The sequence below is a fragment of the Cetorhinus maximus genome, chromosome 1, assembly GCF_964194155.1.
Source record: "Cetorhinus maximus chromosome 1, sCetMax3.hap1.1, whole genome shotgun sequence".
NCBI lineage: Eukaryota > Metazoa > Chordata > Chondrichthyes > Lamniformes > Cetorhinidae > Cetorhinus > Cetorhinus maximus.
In genome coordinates, this window is record NC_135879.1 from 186,778,938 (window position 1) to 186,803,099 (window position 24,162).

Here is a 24,162-nt window from a genome sequence, read left to right on the forward strand (position 1 = left end):
TCTAAATTGAAATAAGTACACGTAAATTGCTGTCTTACCTGAGCCTTGAAGAATTGAAAGATATAAATTTAAAGGGCATGTGTTGCATCTCCTGTGCTTGCATGGGAAGGTGCCATGGAAAGAGGAGGGAGAGTTGGAGGTGATTGAGAAGTGGACAAGGGTATCAAGGAGGGTACAATCCCTTCAGAATGCTAAGAGGGGATAAGAGGGAAAGACGTGTTTGGTGGTGGCATCATGCGAGTGGTGGAGGAAATAGATGCAAATGATTAATTCAGTAGAGGCTACAAACCCCTACAGCCCCTACAAATCTCACTAACCTGCCCCAGACCCCACACCCTTCCCTATCTTTGTGACCTCGTCTAACCCCTGCAACTCTTAGTGATTTGCATGTTACTACAATTCTAGCCCCTTTTGTATTTTTCATTGCTCCTAAATTGGCGCCCATGTTTTCAGCCGCTAAATTTCTCATGCCTAGAATTAACCTCTTTAACTCTCGCTTCCAAGACTCACTCTATCAAGAAGAATGAGGATTTATTTTAAAATCATAATTGTTTTGGATGATTACAAATTCATACGTTTCACAATTCTGCTCTGAATGCACGTTAAAAGGACGTCGCTGTCCAACTGTGATGATTTGAGCAACGCCATCTTTGGTCCTGGCCACTGCCTACTCTGTCGCATCAAATGACGTAACAAAGCGACATGTTCAAACTGCACATGCACTGAACATGCACGATGTTGGTAGGAAACACAATCTTTTATTTCATATTCCTAGCACCCACAGTAGCTTTTTTCTGAATACGGAAGTGTCAGTTAGATTAGTGAATTCAATGCCAAATCAGGTATGGAAAGTAAAATAAAGAAGGGGAAAGAAAGATTGGATTATGAGAGAGGGATAAAAGATAGAAAGCAAAAGTATTTTTTTTAAATCGCCAACAATAATTAAAATCAGAAGGAATGAAGCTCTACATTTACTAAAGTTAATTGTCAGTGCCATACAGTTTTTCGGCAGCAATTAGAACTTACTACGCTGTTAAAATGGTACTTTCATTAGAATGGACATGTCCTAATTTTTTCAGACACATTTAGTGGGTATCTATAATGTAAGTACAGCAACGTCATGCCATTCTATGTATTTCAATGCCAAGTATATCCATCAGGGTAGTGATAGAGCTCAACTTCTAGAGGAGCAGGACGACACGGACAGCAGCTGTCAGAGTTTCATATTTAACAGCTCACGTATGATCACCAGGAGTTGCTGTTCAATTTATGCTTTAACAAAGGTGAACGTTGTTAGCCTTGTCATTATTTCTACCACAATATCCAGCCAAATGTGCCTGTCGTGAATTATTTTTTAAATATCAATGACTTAGGCATTGAAATTCACCATTTCCTTACAATAGATCACAAGAGCTGAATGCCTCTTTCAGGTCACAAATGAGCTTATACTGAAATGTTTAGGATTATTGAAATATATTTTCCTTTGTGAGAAATGGATGTTTTTTTAAAAAGATTTTTGGGGAATATTGTATTATTCTCTGGAAAAGGATGTATGTGCCTGTGTTTAATTAAGCTGGGCAGAGATTACTAGGAGGCAGGTTGTCTGGGGAGGTTAAAACATGAAAAGAATAGAGGTGTTAGGTTTGAGATACAAGTAAATAGGCTAGATTTAACATTTGCATTTTTAGATAAATTGAGAGTTTGTTTGAATGTCAAAAGGGAGTAAGAGGTTTCAAGAAACATGTTTACATCTTGCAGGAGTTCCATAGGTAAACAAGAAGTGGGCATATTATATTTTGTTGACCCAAAAGCAAAGACAAGATAGAGACATGAAAGATCTTAGATTCCGAAGGGTTTGAGTTTCAAAGAGGTGTGGGAACAATGGAACCTGAGATGAAAGGGGGAAAAGGTATTTTAGAGTCACTGTGGAGAGCTTAGAGTAGCTAGAGCTGGAGCTGCTGTTTGAGCTGTTAGATGAGCAGCTATATCTGTTTGAGCTGGAGCTGGGAGGGGGTGTAGTTTGAATCAACCATTCAGTCAAACTGGGGCTGCAAAAAGCAGTTTTATTCTGAAGTTTGGATTCCACAGCAGACTGGGAGAGAGTTACAGGTCATGTGGTATGTCTCTATTAAAGCTACAGTAGTTTGCCTTGGGTAATATTACTGGATTTATTATAGTAATACACCGAAAAGGGAGTGTTACCTAGAAGGTTTACTTGTGGGTTGGACCAAGTGGAGTGTATTTTGGGAATGTTTTGTAAGACTAACCTTAATTGTGTAACTGTAATATTGTGTGCTTAAGTTTTCTTTTATTTTTGTTAATTAAACTTATTTGTAATTATTAAAATCCCAAAATTGTTACTGGTTCTCTTACTGCTGAGATCATTATGTCATCGTCTTATTTTCAGAATACAAAAGGAAGGGTATGGCCCTTAGGCCAGGTTTCCCTCTGGGATTTGGTTTGCGCAACAATTAACACCAGCTGTGGTTATAACACCTTACCGACCTTTTCCTTTTTCAGTGTCGCTTGTGAATGACACCATTTCTGCTCAGTGTTCAATTTATAGAACCTGGTTTTGTTAATGGCCAAAGTCAAAATTGCTAGGGTTCCTTTTCTTAAGGTCCACTGCTCCACCTCTGGGGTGCCAAAGGCAGCCAAGAAATGGCAAAAATTTCTTTCATGAAAAGCTGTTGAATCTGGGTGTCGGGTAGCCATGGGCATAGTGGAGTTGAGAAGGTTAGCCATAATACTAACCTGAATATGGTGTGCACTTGTTTCAATTTATTTATGATCCTCTTTTCTATTTGCACACATTGCTACCAGTTTCTCTGTTAACTGAGAGAATCAGTTAGTCAGATCCATAGATTAATTCATAACCTGTAATATTCTTGTCTGATTGACCAGTAGGGGCTGCATTTGAATAAGATGTGTTATGCCTGCCTCTCATCACCTTCCCTACAGCCAGGAGATAGATCTTCTACCAAACACTATTCCTTCTCTAGCAAAGACATAATTGTCCCTTAAACTTGGATTTAGACCATAGGACCTATGGATCATAGGGGAGAATTTTCGGTTCGGCGAGCGGGGGCGGGGCCCGCTCACCAAGGCGTAAAATGACGCGGGTTGATGTCGGGCGTGCGTCCCGATGTCATTGCGCATCATTTAGATTTTCAGTTCGGCAGCGTGCCTGCCAAACTGTCAAAGGCCTATTAAGGCCAGTTAACTAACAATTAAAATAATTAATGGAGCTACCTGTCCAACCTTAAGGTTGGTGGGCAGGCGAAGAGCCCGGGTGGCCTTCGCATTCTTCGTGGAACCTCATCCACGGGCGTGATGAGGTTTCATGAATGTTTTTGAAATCTTGGAAAAAATTTTAATAAAACTAATACACGTCCCAGCTCATGTGACAGTTTCACATGAGGGGACATGGTCTAAAGGTTTTTTTCTCCTTTATTAAACTTTAGAAACTTTAAACTAATGGCTGTCTCGGGGAGATTTTTGCGCTCTTTTGCGCGCATTGCACTCCCGACTCAGGGAACCCAACCCCCCCACCACCGCAGCCCGCACAGGGAGTGCTCAGCGCTTCCGGGTGCGCGTCACGCTGGGCGGGCTTTAATTGGCCCACCCACGTTAAATGGCAACGCGTCCCCGATCGGGGGCGCCGATCGGGTCCGCGCCTGCCCCCGCACAATCCCCCGGACGGGGGGAAAATTCTAAATTTCCCCCTGTCGTGGGTGTTGTGCGGGGGCGGGCAGGGGTAAGCGCAAACCCGATCGGTGCCCCCAATCGGGGACGCATCGCCATTTAATGTGGGTGGGCCAATTAAGGCACGCCCAATGTGACACGCACCCGGAAGCGCTGAGCGCTCCCTGTGCGGGCAGGGGGGCATTCCCTGAGCAGTTCCTTGAGAGGTGCCTCAGGGAGATCAGTTTAAGATTTAAAATTTAAATTAAGGAAAAAAAAACTTTTAAAACATATCCCCTCATGTGACAGTGTCACATGAGCTGGGACATGTCAATTAATCTTTTCAAAAATTTTTATTTAAGTAATAAATCCTTCATGAAACCTCATCCCGCCGGCGGACAGTTCGGCAGGTGCGCAGCGGACTCCAAACTGAGGATCAGAATGACACACGGTGACGTTGGGACGCACGCCCGACGTCACCGCGTGTCATTTTACTTGTCGGTGAGCGAGCTCCGCTCCCACTTGCCGACGGGAAAATGCTGCCCATAGAGTCATTACAACACAGAAAAAGGCCATTCAGCCTATTGAGTCCATACTGGGCAATCTAATCAGCCCCATTTACCCTCACCCCACCCCCATCTCCTTAACCCTGCAAGTCTGTTTCTCTCAGGTGTCCATCCTGTTCCTTTTGAAATCATTCATCGTTTCTGCTTCCACCACTCTCAAGCAACAAGTTCCATGTGAGTGGGGTGGGAAACTATTTCTTTTCTAGCCTATGGTGCCTTTTTTTAAGGGAGACTGGCCCTAAATAGTAATGATTTTTCTTATTTATCTTAGGAACCAAAATTAGTCTTTGAAGATGTTGATGCAACTGAGCTGTATCCTTGTGTGATGTTTTACAGTAGCAACCCTGGAGAAAAGGTAACTGAATTATCTATTTTCACAAATTCAAGCAAATTGTTATGTTTTAAGACTAAGATCTTGATCAAAAAGGAAGTGTTAAAGGAAGAGAGAGAGGTAGTGGGACTTAAGGGCTGTTAGAGCTTAGGATCCAGGCAACTAAAGCCACAGTTGCCAGTGATGAAGAGATTAAAATCAGGGATGCGCGAGCCCAGAATTGGAGGAGGTCAGAGATCCCAGAGGCTTGTAGGGCAGGAGAAGGTTACGGAGATGGAGAGGGGTGAGGCCATGGATGAATTTGAAAACAAGGATGAGAATTTTAAAATTGAGGTGTTGCCATACCGAAGGCCAGTGTAGGTCTGTGAACAAAGGGGCAATGGATGAACAGGACTTGGTGCAGGTTAGAATACAGGCAGCAAATTTTTGGATTAATTTAAATTTATGGAGGTTGGAAAATGGGTGACTGGCTAGAGGAGCATGGAATTGTCAAGCCTAGAGGTAACAAATTCTTGGGTGAAGTTTTCAGCAACAGCTGTGTAGAGGAAGGATGGAGTTGGACACTGTAACAGTGGTGGAAGTAGGCAGCCTTGGTGATAGAGTGGATATGTGATCAGAAGCCTTGGTCCAAACATGGACAAAAGAGCTGAACTCAAGAGAGGAGATGAGAGTGACTGCCTTTGACATCAGGGTAGCAGTTGACAGAGTGTAGTATCATGGAGCCCTAGTAAAATTAAAGTGAATGGGAATCGGTGGGAAAACTCCCCACAGGCTGAAGTCATACTTAGCACAAAAGAAGAAGGTTGAATTGTTGGAGGCCATTCATCTCAGTACCAGGATATTGCTGCAAGAGTCCCTCAGGGTAGTGTCCTGGGTCCAACCATCTTCAGTTGCTTAATTAATGGCCTTCACTGTCGCCAGATCAAAATCCTGGAACTCCCTCCCCAACAGCATTATGTACGTTTTTTCATTGATGGTTTGCAGCAGTTCAAGAAGTGGCTCACCATCACCACGTGCAAGCTTCCTGAGTGAGATCCACAAATAGGCATCCTTTGGATCATGGAATGGTAAACATTGGAAGTCTTACACAAGTTTCTTGTGACAAACCCCATCTGTCAAATGGCAGGATTTGAACTATCGTGATGAGAGTGGTCCTTGCGAAACAAATTCAGGACAGGTGAAGGCCCCTGTGCAGCCAAACTCCACCGCTGGAGTCTCAGCACAAACCCCTTATACACTTATAGAGGGACACAATGCTGCACATTACCAAGGAGTATCCCCTCTACAGACTTAGTTGCGGACTAATCACCTTAAACTCAGCAAATGAGGAGGCTATTGCTTGGCTTGGGGATTTATATTCACATAATAATAACCACCACTTTCTCAAGGACACCCACATCCCATGAAAGAATAAAAAAAAGGCTCATCTCTGTCAAATCGAATGCCAAGGTGAATGTTATGTGTTGTGATATGAGATGCATGTACCTTCAAGGACAGTTGTCATTCACTACCACTAAGACAGGATGTGATGCAGTAGTCCCATGACTTTCAAAAGTTGTATTCGGTCTACAGCAGCAGTTGGTAGAAGTCAGACATGTATACTTAGCCTCCTGGTTAACATTATTTGTATATAGTTTTATCTTCAAATAAAGAACCTACATTATTGTTTCACCAACCCTTGTTGTATGATTGATATATTTACGTCACATAGAAGAACATAACATGGTGGGGGCAGCATGGTTTTTGAAGATTTGACTGAGTACCATACAAGCATTAACCCTTCGCACACAGCAGAAGAACGGGTGTGGAAGTGAAATACCACATAGAATTGAACATGTTTAAATGGTTCTTCAGAAAAATCCTGGAACTTGCTCCCTAACAGCACTGTGGGTGCACCTACACCTCATGGACTGCAACAGTTCAAGAAGGCAGCTCATCACCACCTTCTCAAGGGCAATTAGGGATGGACAATAAATGCTGGCCCAGCCAGCGACGCCACATCCCTCGAATGAATAAAAAAAACTTGGATGTGTAATTCAACATTCCACAAATTGTGTCCTTCAGCATCTTTTTGATGCAGGCTGGAGCTCTTGTGGTGATGCCTTCTGGGCAATGAACATGTGTAGTTTAGTTGTCCACTTATTTTTGGAGCTGTGGGCTACTGTAAGTTTTGAATTCTACAAATATATCTATTTGTTGATTTTAATTGTATTGATATTTGCTAACTTGAATTATCACCATATTGTGGTCAGAAATATTAACCCTACTATATTTAGGCTATTCTGTGACCTTTGAAAAGTCTCATTTAATTATCACCTTCTTGCTATCCGCATTTCAGTTTAGTTAACAGATGCAGGGAGAGTAATTCCTGATTATACACAAGATTTACGAGTGGAACTGCAGTTGAAAAATGTGTGCATTTTAAATTCCATTGGATATAAATATCACATCTTTATCCAGGATTTATGTAAACCTAGGCTAATGAAACCATCAATATGCCTGTGATTTTCCTGAGTAGTTACACTTGTGAAACAAATTTACTGTATTTTCCATGAAAAATCAGTTTTCCATATATTTCAGGTGGCACTTTGTGACATGCAGATGCGTGGAATTTCTCGAGACCTCCTGCCTGGTGAACCATTTTGTAGTCCTCTTATGACTGTACTGGCAGAGGCAACTGTGCAGTTGATCCGAAAACTCCATAGCCATGACACCTGGATGTCTGCAATTAACCACCACATGCTTTGTAGACTCGAGCTAATTAGTTCGATAATGAAAGAAGCAAAAGTTTTGAAGATGAATAAAACTCGAAGTAAATATTCTGTAAAGAAAAATACCAGTGAAGATAAAGAAATAAAAGGACAAGAGGAAAAGTTATTCAAGGGTGAAGATAAGGCCCAAGGCATAACAGACTTGGCTGAACTACAGCTAAGAATGCTATGTAGAGAGGTATGGCCTGTTCTGGCAGTTGTTGGAGGCATTGACTGTGGGCTTCGTGTTGGTGGCCATTGTGTACATAGGCCTTCAGGTCGCAAAGCAATCCTTTTAGGAGTTACGAAAGAAGGAGGCACTTCTGCAAGACTGCAGTGGGAAGATGTGGAAATCACTATCAGGTACAAACATTACATGAATTTAGAAATTTATCTTATTCTGAAATGTATTTTTCTCCTATGTACTTCATCAACTTGAGGAATGTCAGCATAATGGAAAGAGGCCACCCACCCATCCTATTTCAGAGAAGGTTGAGAATGTAGGCGGACATAGTTGGAACAGGAAGGTGTGGGAAGTGGGAGAGGGATTGGGAACGAATTGTTTTGTACGGTGGACATTGTTCCTCATATATTCAATCGGCGTTTACAATTAGGAATTCCCTTCATCTCAAAAGGAAGGAAAGCAATCATTAAAATCATGTGCATAAAAATATAATGGCCTGGATCTTCCGGTTTCTGGATTGTCAGAAACTGAATGTATGATTCAACATGCTCACCGCGACGGGACCCCGTGGAAGTCCTGATGTGCAGACCTCCATGAGAATTACCTGGGAAGTTTGAACTTCCCACGAGCAATTCCTCTGCTCCCCAGGACCATACGTGAATGTCTCTGATTCTGAGCTAGAGTTGGAGACTTTGGATAGTTCCATGGGACTTACGTGGATAGTTAACCATATGAACATATGAGTTAGGAGCAGGAGTAGGCCATTTGGCCCCTTGACCCTGCTCTTCCATTCAATAAGATCATGGCTGATCTGATTGTGGCCTCAACTCCATGTTTCATTTACCCCTGATACCCTTTGACTCCCTTGTTAGTCAAAAATATATCTATCTCTGTATCAAAAATATTCAATGACCCTGCCCCCACCACTTTCCGAGGAACAGAGTTCCAAAGACTCACGACCCTCTGAGAGAAAAAATTTTCTCATCTCCGTCTTAAATGGGAGATGCCTTATTTTTAAACGGTGTCCTCTTGTTCTCCCACCAGGGGAAACATCCTTTCAGAGTCCATCCTGTTAAGTCCCCTCAGGATCTTATATTTTTCAATAAGATCACCTCTCATTCTTCAAAACTCCAATGGATACAGGCCCAGCCTGTCCACCCTTTCCTCACAACATAACGCCCCATCCCAGGTATCAGTCAAGTCAAGTCAAGAACCTTCTCTGAACTGCTTCTAATGCATTTTTGTCCTCTCTTAAATAAGGAGACTGAAATTGTACACAGTACTCCAGATGTGGTGTCACTAATGTCCTGTATAACTATAGCAAAACAACCCTAATTTTATATTCCATTCCCCTTACAATAAACAACAACATTCTATTTGCCTTCCTAATCACTTGTACCTGCATACTAAATGTTTGTGATTCATGACCAGGTTACCCAGATCCCTCTGTACCTCAAGAGTTTTGCAATCTCTCTCCATTTAAATAATATGCTGCTTTTGGATTCTCCCTGCCAAAGTAGACAAGTTCACATTTTCCCATACACAGGAAATGTTAGGCAGAAAAATCCTAGTCTAACTCCTGGGTACCTACAGAACTGACTCCCAACCACTCACCTGAGTACCTACGACCACCCGACTACCGGCCCCTCCTCCCTGAGCCAACCTACTAACCTCCAACCTGACTAGCCCTCCTGACCCTACCTAGCTACCCCCCAGTCCACCTACCCACTCACCCATCTGCCACCCTACCCACTTACCCATTGATTTCCCCCATCTACCCACCCTACCACCCTACCCATTCACTCATTCATCACTCACCCATTCACTAACATTCAAACTGAACCTGTAAACTTACCATATGGTAGCTAGTGCCGTGAAAAAACGGCATGTCTCAACTTCCCCCCAACGCTACAGCACTGCAATGGAGTTCTCCAAGGGACACTGTGCTCTTCATTTTTGAAGAAACCGGGCTCTGAAGACCCAGCAAGAAATGTGGAGCAGTGTCTAGGAGTGGAAAGGTTCGAGCAAAGTTGCAATCAAAACCTCGTGAAAGATCCAGGCCTATGCGTAACCACCTAGGTTAAGTGAACTTTCCTCACTGTGCTGTGCACAAAACATTGCTTTTAGCAGCAGTATCCTTAAAGTTAGTTTCCTGCTGGTTGTTTTGATACACTGCCAGGTACTAGCTGCACCTATTTTAGTTCAGCCAAAGATAAATTAAAATATTCTGAAGAAATTGGCTTTCAGCTACAGTGAAGTCAGGAATAGTGAAAAATTGTATGTCTGCTAGCTTGGTTCTATTTCTAATCATAATTCACTTTAGGGATGGATTTGCCTGCCTCTGCTGTTTTCTCTGACCAATTATCACCATTTCTGTTCAAATGAACTCCTGGTGAATTAAGAGGAGTGTGGAACCCAAATGGTCTGGGTTGAGTTGATAACAGCTTAACAGCAGGCTGGGGATTGACAAAAAAAAATTGTGATTATTTGTCAGTGTAAATCTAGCAATTTTTTTGAATGTGTGACATTATGAATAATTAGTAAGAACATCGCTTCTATTTTATTTTGATTTTTACTATTACTTCTGTCCAATTTATATCGATTTTATTTCTGTACATTTTTCTCTTTGTCCATTTTCTTTTGTACATCTGTTTCACTTTCTCTTTTACACATCTTTTATTTTTTTCCTTTTTTTCTTTGATTCGCACCTTCATCATTGTGTTATATCACCTGCTAATAAAGCTTCCTGAATTCTTGGTCTCCCAGTGACACACCACTCGCTACTCTGGAACCATGCAAGCCTTATCACTTTGATATCACAAGATTTCATGGTCTTAAACCTTCCATGTTATTGGACCTGACCTACTTGACAGGAGTCCATGAAGAGCCTGAAATAAGCAGCAAGGTGACACAAAATAAAGACTCCCCTGAGAAAGTTGTCAAGACTGAACTAGAAAAAAAGCTGGATGATGAAATTGCAAAGTTTATGGCAGATGATGACCACAAAGACCCCTCTAACTTACAAAACCGGGAAACTTCAAATGTATTCACTAAAAACTTACTGGATCATAATGAAGAAAATGAGGCTCAAAAAGGATGTGCTTTAAAAATGGATGCTGACTTAATTGAAAACTGTCAGAACTCATGTGACAGGAGTGTACAAAGCCATGAATTATTCCTAGCTGAACTACGTGCTGTGCAACTTTCATATCTCTCCGTTGGGGCCATGAAAACCCTTAGTGTCATACTGAGTTATGGAAAATATGCAGACTTACTCCTTGTTCCAAATATCACTGCAAACATCCCTAGTAGTTCAGACTGTACCAAATCTTCCTCCAGCTCCTTAGAGAATGCTGAACTTAGAACGGTCCTTCATTACTTAATGAGGTGCATGGTGAAATGGGCAGTGCGGCCATGCCCAATTAAACGAGTAATTTCACTAGCTGATCTAGAGCGTGCACATGCCATGATCTTCAAGTGTGCATTGGATTCCCTGGTAGGAGATTGTGGAACCAAGGAAAGTAAAGGTAAGGAACATTCAACTAGAATTGCCTATCCTCATTATTGTAGTGTAATACTTATGGTACTCAGCCCCTGATACAACATTTTCTAATGATTGCTTCATTAAAGGAGTAACATGTCCTATTTAATAAATAAGAAATATTCTCTTATTCTTGATTTTTTTGGTATTTCAGAGAACCAATTATTTTGGTCCCAACTGCATCTAGATTATTAAAAATATATTCTGTAATACAGTGAGACTACATTTGTCAGAGGCTTACCTCCTGCCTGGGAAATGGTTTTGGTCATTGGATGTTGGAAAGAGATGGATGTAATCTGTTTAGCATGCTACATTTTCAATAGGGGTAACAGCAGTGCTGTTTCACTTGAAGTTAAAATAAAGTCATGTCAGAGTTGGCATATTGATTGTAGCACTTGAGGATTAAAATTTTTTAATAAATTCTATATGATTAAGGCATATTGCTCTAAAGTGTAGTAACCACATAAAACATGCTTTCATAACTGGTGCGATGAATAACAGCTTCAGTAACTTGACTTGGGACTTTAGTAACACGATTTGTTTGAACATGCATCTCACTTGTAGTTGTGTTTCACTTTACAGCATGTCTGCAATGCTTTGCTTTTGATGGTTGCCATACATGCTTGGCCAGGTTTATCAACTTAAATAATTAAGTAATTCTGCCAGCCATGACTCAGAGTCAGCCATAGCTTGGAATGCAGCACTCTTGCCTCTGAGCCAGAAGGTTGTGGGTTCAAGTGCCATTCCAGAGACTTTTTGCACCAAATTGAGGCTGACAGTCCTAGGCAGTACTGAGGAAGTGTTGCACTGTCAGAGGTGCCAGATCCCATGTCACTATTGTGAAAAAGAGCCTGTGAGTTCTCCCCCGTTTCCTAGCCAATATTTACCTCTCAACTAATACCACTAAAACAAATTAACTGGTCAATATCACATTTATGGGGTTTGCTGTGTAAAAATTAGCTGCTGCCTTTCCTACATTATAACAGTGAGTACACTTCAAAAGTAATTCTCTGGCTATAAAGAGCATTGAGATGTATTGAGTCATGAAAGGTTATATAAAGGCAAGTCTTTGTATTTCTGTTCAACTATATATTTTGAACTTTAATAACATTTGCTGGGTAGTACAGAACATGAGTATTGCTGAAAAAAAGAGTCATGCAGTCGAAGGCTTTTGTATTGATTGCATCAGGACAGATGCAAGAATGCCAAATTTCAGAGGGAGCAACAATTTTTACTGCATGAGAAAAGGATGCTGATTGGCTGACAAATCAACTCTGGTTGAGTTGTTGCCATGGAAAATGTCAGTGCAATGCCAGGTATGTAGGCCGTACATTCCAATGACTGGTTGATCCTATCAAACACCATGTCCCTTTGGCTGTTCGCAATTGGCAGAGTACTGACCATACTCAATCAGTCCATGCCTGCAAAACTCAATACATAATGGGCAGAATTTTCTGCCTGTCGGGCGGGCAGGCCCGACCCAATCTCTGGCAGGCGGATTCCCAACGGAGAAGTGGGCCCCTCCGCCATTTTACGTGGGCGGGCCAATTAAGGCCCGCCCAGCATGACATCTGGCGGGAAGCGCTATACGCTTCCTGTGCAGGTGGGGGGGGGATTCCCCAAAAGCGAGAGTGCTCTTTTTCGCGCATGTGCACGAAAAAGTGCACATCTCCCTGAGGCTAAGTGCTGCTCAGGGAAATCGCTGACACTTTGAAAAAATATTAAAAATAGAAAGAAAAAAAATCCTTAACATGTCCCCCTCATGTGACAATGTCACATGAGATGGGACATGTTCATAAATTACAGTAAAACTTTATTAAACTTTTTAAAACTCTGCATGAAACCTCATCCCGCTGGTGGATGAGGTTTCATGTTTTTTCTATTTGCCGCCGGGGCTCCTGGCCTGCCTGCCAACCTTAAGGTTGGACGGGCAGGTCCTTTAATTGTTTAAATGATCCTCTCAATGGCGTCAATTGGCCATTGACAGGTCGGAGGGCGCACAGCTGATTTTGCTGCGCCCCTGCCTTCCTGAAAATTTAAATGGGGTGGGATGACATTGGGGGTTCCCCCCAACGTCATCCCGCATCATTTTACGCATCGGCGAGCGGGCCCCGCCCCCTGCTCGCCAACGGCAAAATTCTGCCCTATGTCCAATGTTAGACATGATTCTGCGATTGGACAGCACTAACAACCAATTTAAGATGACCAACCAGGCTTGCAATGTGGCTCACTTACGCTTGCTAGGAGCTACATATATTCATACACAGGGATCTGTCCTCTGCACGCAAAAGAAACATATCCAGGCATCGCACCTTTTTTAAAATTAAACAAAACCATAGGGGACAATAATTCCCTGGTGCATTCTCCATGGTAATGCCTTGACTAAACAGAGTTGACTTCCCAACCAATCAACACCCTTTTCTCATGCAGTATAAATTGTTGCTCCCTCTGAAATTTGGCATTCTTGTGTCTGTCCTGATGAGTGCAAGAAGAAAAATTTTGACAGTATGTCTCTTTTTTTCAGTAATACATTAATATTCCTAAAATCATATGGCTCCTTTAGTGTGCCAGCATCAAATTTGCACACTGCAAGCTTCGATGAGCAGCAATCTTGAAATACAACTATCGCACTGGTGTAAGAGTTAGCTAAGTTTTGCACATAGCCACATCCTCCATACTATCATTTAACAGTGTTGAAGATACATGCACTGATGATGGTGTAAATATGATTCAAAAGCCGCATTATGGAGTATAGTTTTTAAGGAATTATTATGGTGATTCTTGGCTCAATATGTCAGATGCAAATATTAGGTCGCAACAAAAAAATTGAGATTACGTGACTTGTTTTTTATGAGCTAACTACCATTAGCTTCTGCAGTGAGTATAGAATGATAGAATGTGTTGTACAAGCACAGTAAGTAGAAGAAAAAGTAGTGATGGAGACTGAGAGAGGTTGAATCTAGCTAGAGCAAAATGAGGAAAAAAACAGTTTTAAACAAAGTAGGCTGTCTAGAAATAACTATAATTGTGAAGGAGAGATTTCTGTATTATTTCTTGTGTTTAGTATGGCTTCACCCAGCACAGGCTGTACCACGCAAAAGCAGAATACTGCAGATGCTGGAGATCTGAAATAAAAAGCAAAAATGCTGGAAAAACTCATGTCAGGCAGTATATGTGGAGAGAGAAGCTGTTCGCGTTTCAGATTGATGACCTTTTGTCAGAGCTTGGACAAGTTAGAGAATTAGCAGATTTTAAACAGTTTGTTCTATGACAATTAAAAGAAATGATACTACTGAAAGTAATGCAAAGAGATGTCGTACTGATGGGGAAGAATTTTCCTGTCGACGAGCAGCGGCAGGGCCTGCCCCCCCTCCCCTACACGTAAAATGACATGCGGTGATGTCAGGCGGGCGTCCCGACGTCACCACACGTCATTTAGATTGTCAGTTCGGTGGGCACGCAGCCGCATCAGCTGCGCGCCCGCCGAACTGTCAAAGGCCTATTAAGGCCCCTAAGAAAGTCATTAAAGCTGTAAAGAATGTTGCCTGTCCAATCTTAAGATTGGCGGGCAGGCGAAGAGTCCAGGCAGCCTTCGCATTTTTCATGAAACCTCATCCACGGGTGGGATGAGGTTTCATGAACTGTTTTAAAATGTAATAACAATTTATACTTTTATTTTTTGACATGTCCCAGCTCATGTGATAGTGTCACATGAGGGGACATGTTTTAAAAGTGTTACGAACCCTCATTTCAAACTTTAGCGCTGAAACCAATCTCCCTGAGGCACCTCCGTGCCTTGGGGAGATCTCTGCGCTCTTTTGTGCTCATGCGTGAAAGAGCACAGGGAACCTCTTGGAATTCCCCCCCAGCCGCACAGGGGCTTACGGGTGTGCATCACGCTGGGTGGGCCTTAATTGGCCCGCCCACATAAAATGGTGGCGCACCCCCAATCGGGGGCGCCGATTGGGTTCGCGCTTGCTCCTGCCCACCCCTGCACAACCCTCCCCCCCCCAACGGCGAAAAATTCTCCCCATGAAAAATTAAAGATTGTTGTTGGGCTTGTTGGAGGTACAAGTGTAAAGGGTAAAACATAAAAAGGGCATAAGTGAGTAGTTTACAATAGTCAAACTATAATTACATAGATTAATACAGAGGAGGAGAAAGTTTGTAACTGCCAGAAATATTGCAAATTAGATTCTTGTGTCATTAAAATTAGAAACAAAATGGGAAAGTTGCAGACATTTCTAAATATGCTTAAGATAAACAAAAATAAGTGGGGAATTTTTTTCTTTGAACTTCGATACACTTGAACTACTTGACTAAAGTATACAATATTTTAGAATTTTACTGGACCTGGACCCATTCAGTGAATCAAAATTGTCTAGACAGCACATAAGAGCCATTGGGGTTATTGAGGACCTTTGGTAAATGATCAATGACGCCATGCCAGAGTTTGATAGGCGGAGAACATACATCACAAAAGCTAGTAGCAGCAAATTTGCCACAAGCTTTATTTATTGTCTGCGGCTATCAAACTTCACCTTAGTTGATGTTTTTTCTTCAATTGAATAGTAAGAACGTATGTACCATTTGTTTAGAAGAAAAATTAACTCAAATGTTTGTTTTTTAAATCCTAATTTTAGATGCTTCATTACCAGAAAATGCAAGACTTCACTCTCAAGCAGCATCAACTTCATCTAGTACAGTTTCTCTTTATAGTAACTCCTCTGAGGAAAGTGCGGGCGTCCCCTTCTCAGTGCCAGCTTCAAATTCTTCTTCGACTACTAATTTGGGCTCTTTAGTGTCTGCTAATGGACTAGAAAATTTTAATCCTTTCTTGCCTGTCAATGTCTTACAGTGAGTGAAATATTGATAATTGATAATGAAATATTTCAGTGCATTCTTCTCTTTTATTGATAAATAGCGAGTGTTTAATCTGTACTTGAGAGGCCCCTTATGGGCCTTTTACTAATGAGTCTTTTTTAAGGTTTCCTACCAATTGCCAAATTTCTAATATTAGCACAGTTTTATCACTGTTACTAGATTCAGAATATCTGAGCACATTTCCTCTGCATGAATGCTATTTATATTGGTCCACACAAGTGCATTTTATATATTAGTTGAGGACAGCCAGCTTTAATGTCAAACATGATTTCCAATAAGGTTCTTGAAGCTTTCCTCAGTTGTAATATACTATATTTTTGATTGTCAGCTTGATTTCAGTTTCAACATTTTCCTTTAGGTCTGTGGATCCAGTGACACCTGAGGCAACTCAGCTAGTGAGGTCAGAGGCAGCAGTGCAAAATGGTAGCTTTGTAGTACTGCCTACAATTGTTTTTATAGAGGATAAGTTGTTTTCTTTAAAAAAAATTGGCAGCAGATACACTAATGACAATATGTTAATATTTCATGTTGTAATTGACCAGTAATGGTGAGTTACAGTAGGGAGAGTTGCCCTCAGTTTTCAGTGATAGAAAATCTTTTGAAAATTGAGGGCACCCACATGACCAATTAAAAGTCTCAAAGTGAAATCCTATATAAATATTTCTTTTAACTCTATAAATAGAAAATTATATTTTTAATTAAAAGGCACTATCGATTTGAATCACTGGCTTAGGAAGCAATTGTGTCTGCTGTTTGATGTGATGCGTTTGCATTTCCAGACATGCAGTCCTGTTCTGCATCCTTAACAAACTGTTAAGAGTGTAACTGATAGTAGTTATTCAATAATAGCTGCCCTGACTTAAAGGTGATAGAACCTATTTTTTAAAAAATCATCATAAATGCCCGAGTAGAAAATTCAATCAAAACTTTTGGTCAGTGCTCACTGAGGAACTTTGAAAAACAGTTCATTTGACTGTTCAATTCCAATATTGAAAAGTGTAAATTAGTTTTGTACAACTGACCTGGTTGGTAGAATTGAACTTCGTATTTTCATGAAAAATTAAGTGCTGAAATCTCATTGAAATGTGCAATAAAACCAGTTGATTTCACTAAATTGTGTACTCAGCAGAAGGCACCCTGTTTTTAAAAAATAATATCCTCAACAAGTGCTGTAAATAAATTACAATGTTACATACAATTGCCTTTTAAGTCCTAACTATTAGGACTCGACCGGTGGCACAACTAGCAATATGCTATATGGAATAAAGTATACTTGAGCTAAAATATGTTTTCTCCCAGATGGCAAGCTATCAATCTTAGGTGGGTCAACTGGTACAGTGCTTAATGAAGGTGTGTTTTTTGAGCTAAAGAGAAGGGAGAAAATCAGAAGCCCACTTTGGGCAACCTTTCAGCATCGCTTATTGTTTGACCAAAAAATTGGTGGAGGTGTTGGAGAAATCCACAGTCACCCACCTGTTGATTCACCAGTAGCCTATGACCCATCTGACTAATATAAAAAACACTTTTAGATTATTAGATTTAGCTCATTTATTGATTATCCACAGAAAGCATGATGTCACCATTGGAATGGGGAGTTCATAACTGATCCATTAATCACAACAGCACAACTTTCCTCAACCCTTTCCTGATTTTGTCTTAATAGCTTTGGCCTGTCTCATCATCTCATTTCCTTATCTCCCCTCTCCTCATCGGTAGAAATGTATCATTATTGTTTTTCATAGCACATCTATAAACTAGGTATTCTCTGAAGTAACTTGTTTTTATTTATTTTTCTTGGGCTATAGGTATTAATAAACACATTTGTTGCTCATTCCTGATTGCCTGAGAAGATACTGATGGACCACTTTCTTTAGCAGCTATTTGTACAGTTGAGTGGTTTGCTGGGCCACTTCAGAAAGCATTGAGCACTAGCCATGTAGTAGAGACCAGATTTGCATTTAGAGCAGTCTGGGTAGGGTAGTGGATTTCTTTACATCAGGTGACCCAGTTGGGAAGTTAGGATAATCTAACAGTTTTCATGGAAATTTGAAATGATGTTGGTCCACAAGTGACCAGTTTTATTGAATACAATTTCGCAACTTGAGGGATATGAAGTCATGACCTCTGGGTACCATAATAATTATACTACTGTTCCCTTATTATGTCATTGTGAAAGTTCCATTATACCAGTTGAAATTTCAAAGATGAACAGAAACTTTTGATCTAAACTCCTGAACAAATTCATCATAGAATAGAATCATAGAATGACTGCAACACAGAAGATGGCCATTCGACCCACCGTATCTATGTCGGCTCTTTACATTTGCAACTCACCTGATCCCGTTCACCTGTCTTTTGCCTTAGCTCTGCAATCTTTTCTCTTCAGATAATTATTCAATCCCTTTTGAAAGTCACAATTCTATCTACCTCCACCGCATTCTCAAGCAGTACATTCCAGATGCTAACCACACCGCATGAAAAAGTTTTCCCTCATGTTGCCATTGCTTCTTTTGCCAGTCATCTTTGATTGGTGTCATCTGGTTCTTGATCCTTCCGCCAACAGGAACAGTTCCTCCCTATCTACTCTGTCCAGTCTTGTCATGATTTAGAGCAGCTTTATCAAATCTCTTCTTAATCTTCACTTTTCTAAGGAAAACAGCCCCACCATATCAAATCTATCCACATAACTAAAGTTCCTTATCCCTGAAACTATTCTCATGAATCTCTTCTGGATACTCTCAAATGCCTTCATATCCTTCATGATATGAAGTGTGGCGCCCTGAACTGGATACAATATCCCAGTTGAGGCTGAGCCAATGATTTATATAGCTTTATCATAACATCCTTGTTTTTGTACTCTATATTCCTATTTATAAAATCCAGAATCCCATTAGCTTTATTAACCACTTTTCAACTTGCCCTGCCACCTACAATGATTTATGCACATATACAGCCAGGTCCCTCTGCTTCTGCATTCTCTTTTGAATTAAACCTTCATCTTATATTGCCCCTCCCCTTCCTATGAAAATGAAAGAATAGTTTAGTATGAATTTGTTTTTTTATTCATTTACGGGATGTGGGTATTGCTGGCTAAGCCAGCATTTATTGCCCATCCCTAATTGCCCTTGAGAAGATAGTGGTGAGCTGCTTTCTTGAACCGCTGCAGTCTCTGTGGTTTAGGTACACCCACAGTGCTCTTAGGGGTGGGAGTATCACGATTTTAACCCAGTGACAGTGAACAGCGACATATTACCAAGTCAGGATGGTGAGTGGCTTGGAGGGGAACTTCCAGGTGGTGGTGTTCCCATGTATCTGCTGTCCTTGTCCTTCTAGATGGTAGCGGTCGTTGGTTTGGAAGGTGTTGTCGAAGGAGCCTTGGTGAGTTCCTGCAGTTCGCCTTGTAGATGGTACACATTGCTGCCACTGTTCGTCAGTGGTGGAGGAAGTGAATGTTTGTGGAAGGGATGCCAGTCAAGCGGGCTGCTTTGTCCTGGATGGTGCCAAGTTCCTTCAGTGCTGTTGGAACTGCACTGATCCAGGCAAGTGGAGAGTACTCCATCACATTCCTTGACTTGCGCCTTGTAAATGGTGGACAGTCTTTGGGGAGTCATGGGGTAAGTTACCCGATACATGATTCCTAGCCTCTGACCTGCTCTTGTAGCCACAGTATTTATGTGGCTAGCCCAGTTCAGTTTCTGGTTAATGGTAACCCTCAGGATGTTGATAGTGGGGTTTCAGCGATGGTAATGCCATTGAATGTCAAGGGACAATGGTTAGATTCTTTCTTGTTGGAGATGGTTATGCCTGGCGCATATGTGTGGCGCAAATGTTACTTGCCACTTGTCAGCCCAACCCTGTATATTGTTGCTTAGACTTGGACTGCTTCAATATCTGAGGAGTTGTGGATGCTGCTGAACATTGTGCAATCATCAGTGAACACCCTCACTTCTGACTTTATGATGGAGGGAAGGTCATTGATGAAACAGCTGAAGATGATTAGACCTAGGACACTACCCTGAAGAACTCCTGCACTGATGTCCTAGAACTGAGATGATTGACCTCCAACAACTACAACCATCTTTCTTTGTGCTAGGTATGACTCCAACCACTGGAGAGTTTTCCGCTTTGTCCCCATTGACTCCTGTTTCACTAGGCCACCTTGATGCCACACTCAGTCAAATGCTGCCTTGATGTCAAGAGCAGTCACTCTCACCTCACCTCGGGAGTTCAGCTCTTTTGTTTATGTTTGAACCAAGGCTGTAATGAGGTCAGAAGCTGAGAGCCCCTGGTGGAACCCAAACTGCATCAGTGTGCAGGTTATTGCTAAGCAAGTGCCGCTTGATAGCACTGTTGATGACCTCTTCCATCACTTTACTGATGATGGAGAGTAAACTGATGGGGTTGTAATTGGTTGGGTTAAATTTGTCCTGCTTTTTGTGTACAGGACATACCTGGGCAATTTTCCACATAGCCGGGTAGGTACCAGTGTTGTAAATGTACTGGAACATCTTCGCTAGGGGCATAGCAAATTCTGGAGTACAGGTCTTCAGTACTATTGCCAGAATATTGTCAGGGCCCATTTGCAGTATCCAGTGCCTTCAGCTGCTTCTTGATATCACGTGGACTGAAGCAAATTGGCTGAAGACTGGCATCTGTGATGCTGGGGACCTTTGGAGGAGGCAGAGATGGATCATCCACTTGGCACTTCTGGCTGAAGATTTGTGCGAATGCTTCAGCCTTATCTTTTGCACTTATGTGCTGGGCTCCTCCATCATTGAGGATGGGGATATTTGGTGGAGTCTCCTCCGGTGAGTTGTTTAATTGTCCACCACCATTCACGACTGGATGTGGCAGGACTGCAGAGCTTAAATCTGATCCATTGGTTGTGGAATTGCTCAGTTCTGTCTACCACTAGCTGCTTATGCTGTTTGGCACACAAGTAGTCCTGTGTTGTAGCTTCACCAGGTTAAAACCCCATTTTTAGGTACGCCACAAAAATGCCAGGCAATGACCATCTCCAGCAAGAGAGAATCTAACCATTGCCTCTTGACATTCAATGGCATTACAATCGCTAAATCCCCCATTATCAACATCCTGGGTGATACCATTGACCAGAAACTGAACTGGACTAGCCATATAAATACTGTGGCTACAAGAGCAGGTCAGAGGCCAGGAATACTGCGGCAATTAACTCACCTCGTAACTCTTCAAAGCCTGTTCACCATCTACAAGGCACAAGTCAGGAGTGTGATGGAATACTGTCCACATGCTCCTGGAATGCCCTCCTGCACTCATTGTTGACCAGAGCTGATCCCCCAGCTTGGTCGTAGTGGTAGGTGGCGGGACAAGAGGTTGAGTACAATTCTGCTGCTGCTGATGGCCCACAGCGCCTCATGGATGCTCAGTCTTGAGTTGCTAAATCTGTTTGAAGTCATCCCATTTAGCATGGTGGTAGTGCCACACAACACAATGGAGGATATCCTCAACTGAAGAAGGGACTTCATCTCCACAAGGATTGTGCTGTGCATCTACGGTAGGCAGGTTGGTGAGGATGAGGTCAAGTATGGTTTTTCCTCTTGTTGGTTCCTCATCACCTGCCGCAGACCCAGCCTAGCAGCTATGTCCTTTAGGATTCGGCCAGTTCCGTCTGTGGTGGTGCTACTGAGCCACTCCTGGTGATGGACATTGAAGTTCCCCCACCCAGAGTACATTCTGTGCCCTCGCCACCCTCAGTGCTTCCCTCAAGTGGTGTTCAACATGGAGGAATCTGTCTGGTTTCATTCCTTTTTATTGACTTTTTAGCAGTTTGATACAACTGAGTGGCTTGCTAAGCCATTTCAGAGGGCATTTAAGAGTGTAGAATTTCAGCAGCATGCTGAAGGCTATTAAGTGTAATGACAATTTTACAATCCTTATCAAATATTTTTGTGCAAACTTGTGCCGAGAATTATTTTATCTCAGAAAATTATAATCCTGTAGAGACCAAATACTTTTAAAAAGAGATTTGAATTCCCAGTGACTGACTCAAATGATTGCACAATATTCCACATTAAAACTTTCACTATAACAAACTGACTAAAAGCAACACAACTAAACATTACTTAGTAGTGTTACTATCCCTGTGAGGGAACTGTAAATGAAAATAACCATATTTACCAAATGATCCCAAAGAAGAAATTACCAACAAGATTTAACTTTTTGCAAACTTTACTTTAGCACAGATCTGAATCAATGTAAATTAAACACAAATTAACAGATGAGTGATACTACAAATGAAAAGATTAATTTCACTTTAAATTGTCTATACAACAAAATCTTACAAGACCACAAGCACCTGCTTCACTCCCTGCACAAATGTGGCATCTCTAGCTACACAATTCCACAATATGTTGTTCCTTATTCATGCTGGGTAGGCCAGGAGTCCTAACCGATTTACCTACGAGTTTCACGGGTACAATTATCATCAGAAAGGCACATTTCTACAAACCTTCACTCCCTCTGGTCACAACAGTCCTGATGGTGTAGCTTTCCAGAGTTTCTTTTCAACAGACCAACCAACAACACCCTGGTTCATGGTTTGACAACTTCTGGGAAAACACCCAGCTCTTTAGTGTCTTGAGCTATTCACACAGCTTTCTAGGTTTTAGATCTTTTTAGCCAGCTTGCATATTGCCTCCAAGAGCTCCTTTCTCCTTTTCTGCTAAAGAGAAAAATAATTGATTAACATTTCCTGACCTGAGAAGAGATTTGTTTCTTCTCCTCAGAAAAATTCAGTGTCATCCTCTTTCTGTCTCTGTGTGCTTTCTCTTTGTATCTGTGTGCTAACTGGCTTGTACCTCCAGCTCTCCATCGTGTAGTTCTCCTGTGTCTACAGCTCTCCTTTGTGTCTGCTAACCACACAGCTTTTGTCTTAACTTCCTTCCTGTTGCTACTTCTTCCTAGTTAAGGGTCTCCAGGTCACATGGACCAGTATTTTTTATTATCCAGGAAAATTGTAATTGATCACTTTACAATTGATGCAAACTGTTAGAAAACCTTTTCAAACATTGCTAAAAACAATTACAGATTCCAGACATTTTAAAGAATTTGCAGATTTTTCTTACTGTACTGCTTTCAGGTCAAAGGTTGTCACAGTAGGTAACTTGTACACTAAAACTATCCTCCCTTAATTTCCTAACATGACTGAAAACCCCACATTATGTTTATACGTTACACTGCACCCTCCGAAGAATTGTATTCTTTACAGGAACTGGTCCAAAGTTATTCCCAGCTTCTAGCAGTTTTGCTTCTCCCCATTTCACTGAGTCACAATGCCCAGTGTCTGTCTAAAATAATTTTCCTCCTGAGAATTCCCAAACTTCCAGCTGCAAGACCCGCTCTAGCAGCTCTGCCTCCTGGCCTCACCAGGGTGAATCTTCCAGTGTCCTACTGGTCCTGTCTCTTTGACTAGAGAATGGTTCTCATCTGCATTCTGCCTGGTAGCGAACAGAGAACAGCTATTTCCCCTGCTGTTCACAGTAGCTGCTCTTTCTCTGACTCTCTGTCCAGGGTCTCTGAATCTGACAGCCTGATATTCTGGAAATTTGCACAAAGCCACACCAGCTGTTTCTGCTTTTGTGTTCATGGATTAAAGCTGGCATTTGGGTATCAATAGGATTTGACCTGGGCCCTTGGTCCCCATGGCATAAGGTCACATAAGCTTCTCATTGGCAGAACTATCAGGAGGTCACCGACGCACGGTGTCAGCAATATGTACAATCTACAAGATACACTGCAGCAACTCACCAAGGCCACTTCGACAGCATCTTACAAACCTGCGAACTCTACCACCAAGAAGGAAAAGATCAGCAGATGCATGGGAACACCACAATCTGCAAGTTCCCCTCCAAGCCATATACCACCTTGATTTGGATCTGTATTGCCGTTCCTTCACTGTTGCTGGAGCTCCCTTCCTAACAGCACTGTGGGTGTACCTACACCACATGGACTGCAGCAGTTCAAGAAAGCAGCTCACCACCACCTTCTCAAGGGCAACTAGGGATGAACAATAAATGCTGGCCCAGCCAACAAGGCCCACATCCTGTGAAAAAATAAAAAGAAACATGCTCCATGTTAACTTGAATTAAAAGAGGCATTTTAAAAATAACCATCTTATAAAACCTCACACTCATAACAATTTTAATTACAATGGGTATAATGATGATCTGCTCAGGGGCAAATTC

At 41.8% G+C, this 24,162-nt stretch overlaps 1 protein-coding gene across 8 annotated transcripts in view; it reads left to right on the forward strand.

Moving 5' to 3' along the window:
- The window catches only part of LOC144685847 (putative E3 ubiquitin-protein ligase HERC1), a 429,767-nt gene that overhangs the window by 202,426 nt on the left and 203,179 nt on the right, over positions 1-24,162 (forward strand). For 7 of the 8 annotated variants that reach the window (XR_013577800.1, XM_078550801.1, XM_078550834.1 and 4 more), the window contains 4 exons: positions 4,522-4,605; positions 7,162-7,694; positions 10,258-11,042; positions 15,700-15,913. Coding sequence is in view for 7 of the 8 variants with exons in the window: in XM_078550801.1 (XP_078406927.1) it covers positions 4,522-4,605; positions 7,162-7,694; positions 10,258-11,042; positions 15,700-15,913 (1,616 nt within the window). In the remaining variant the exon portion in view is untranslated. The remainder of the gene's footprint in view (positions 1-4,521; positions 4,606-7,161; positions 7,695-10,257; positions 11,043-15,699; positions 15,914-24,162) is intronic. The other variant, XM_078550824.1, reaches the window with a different exon arrangement.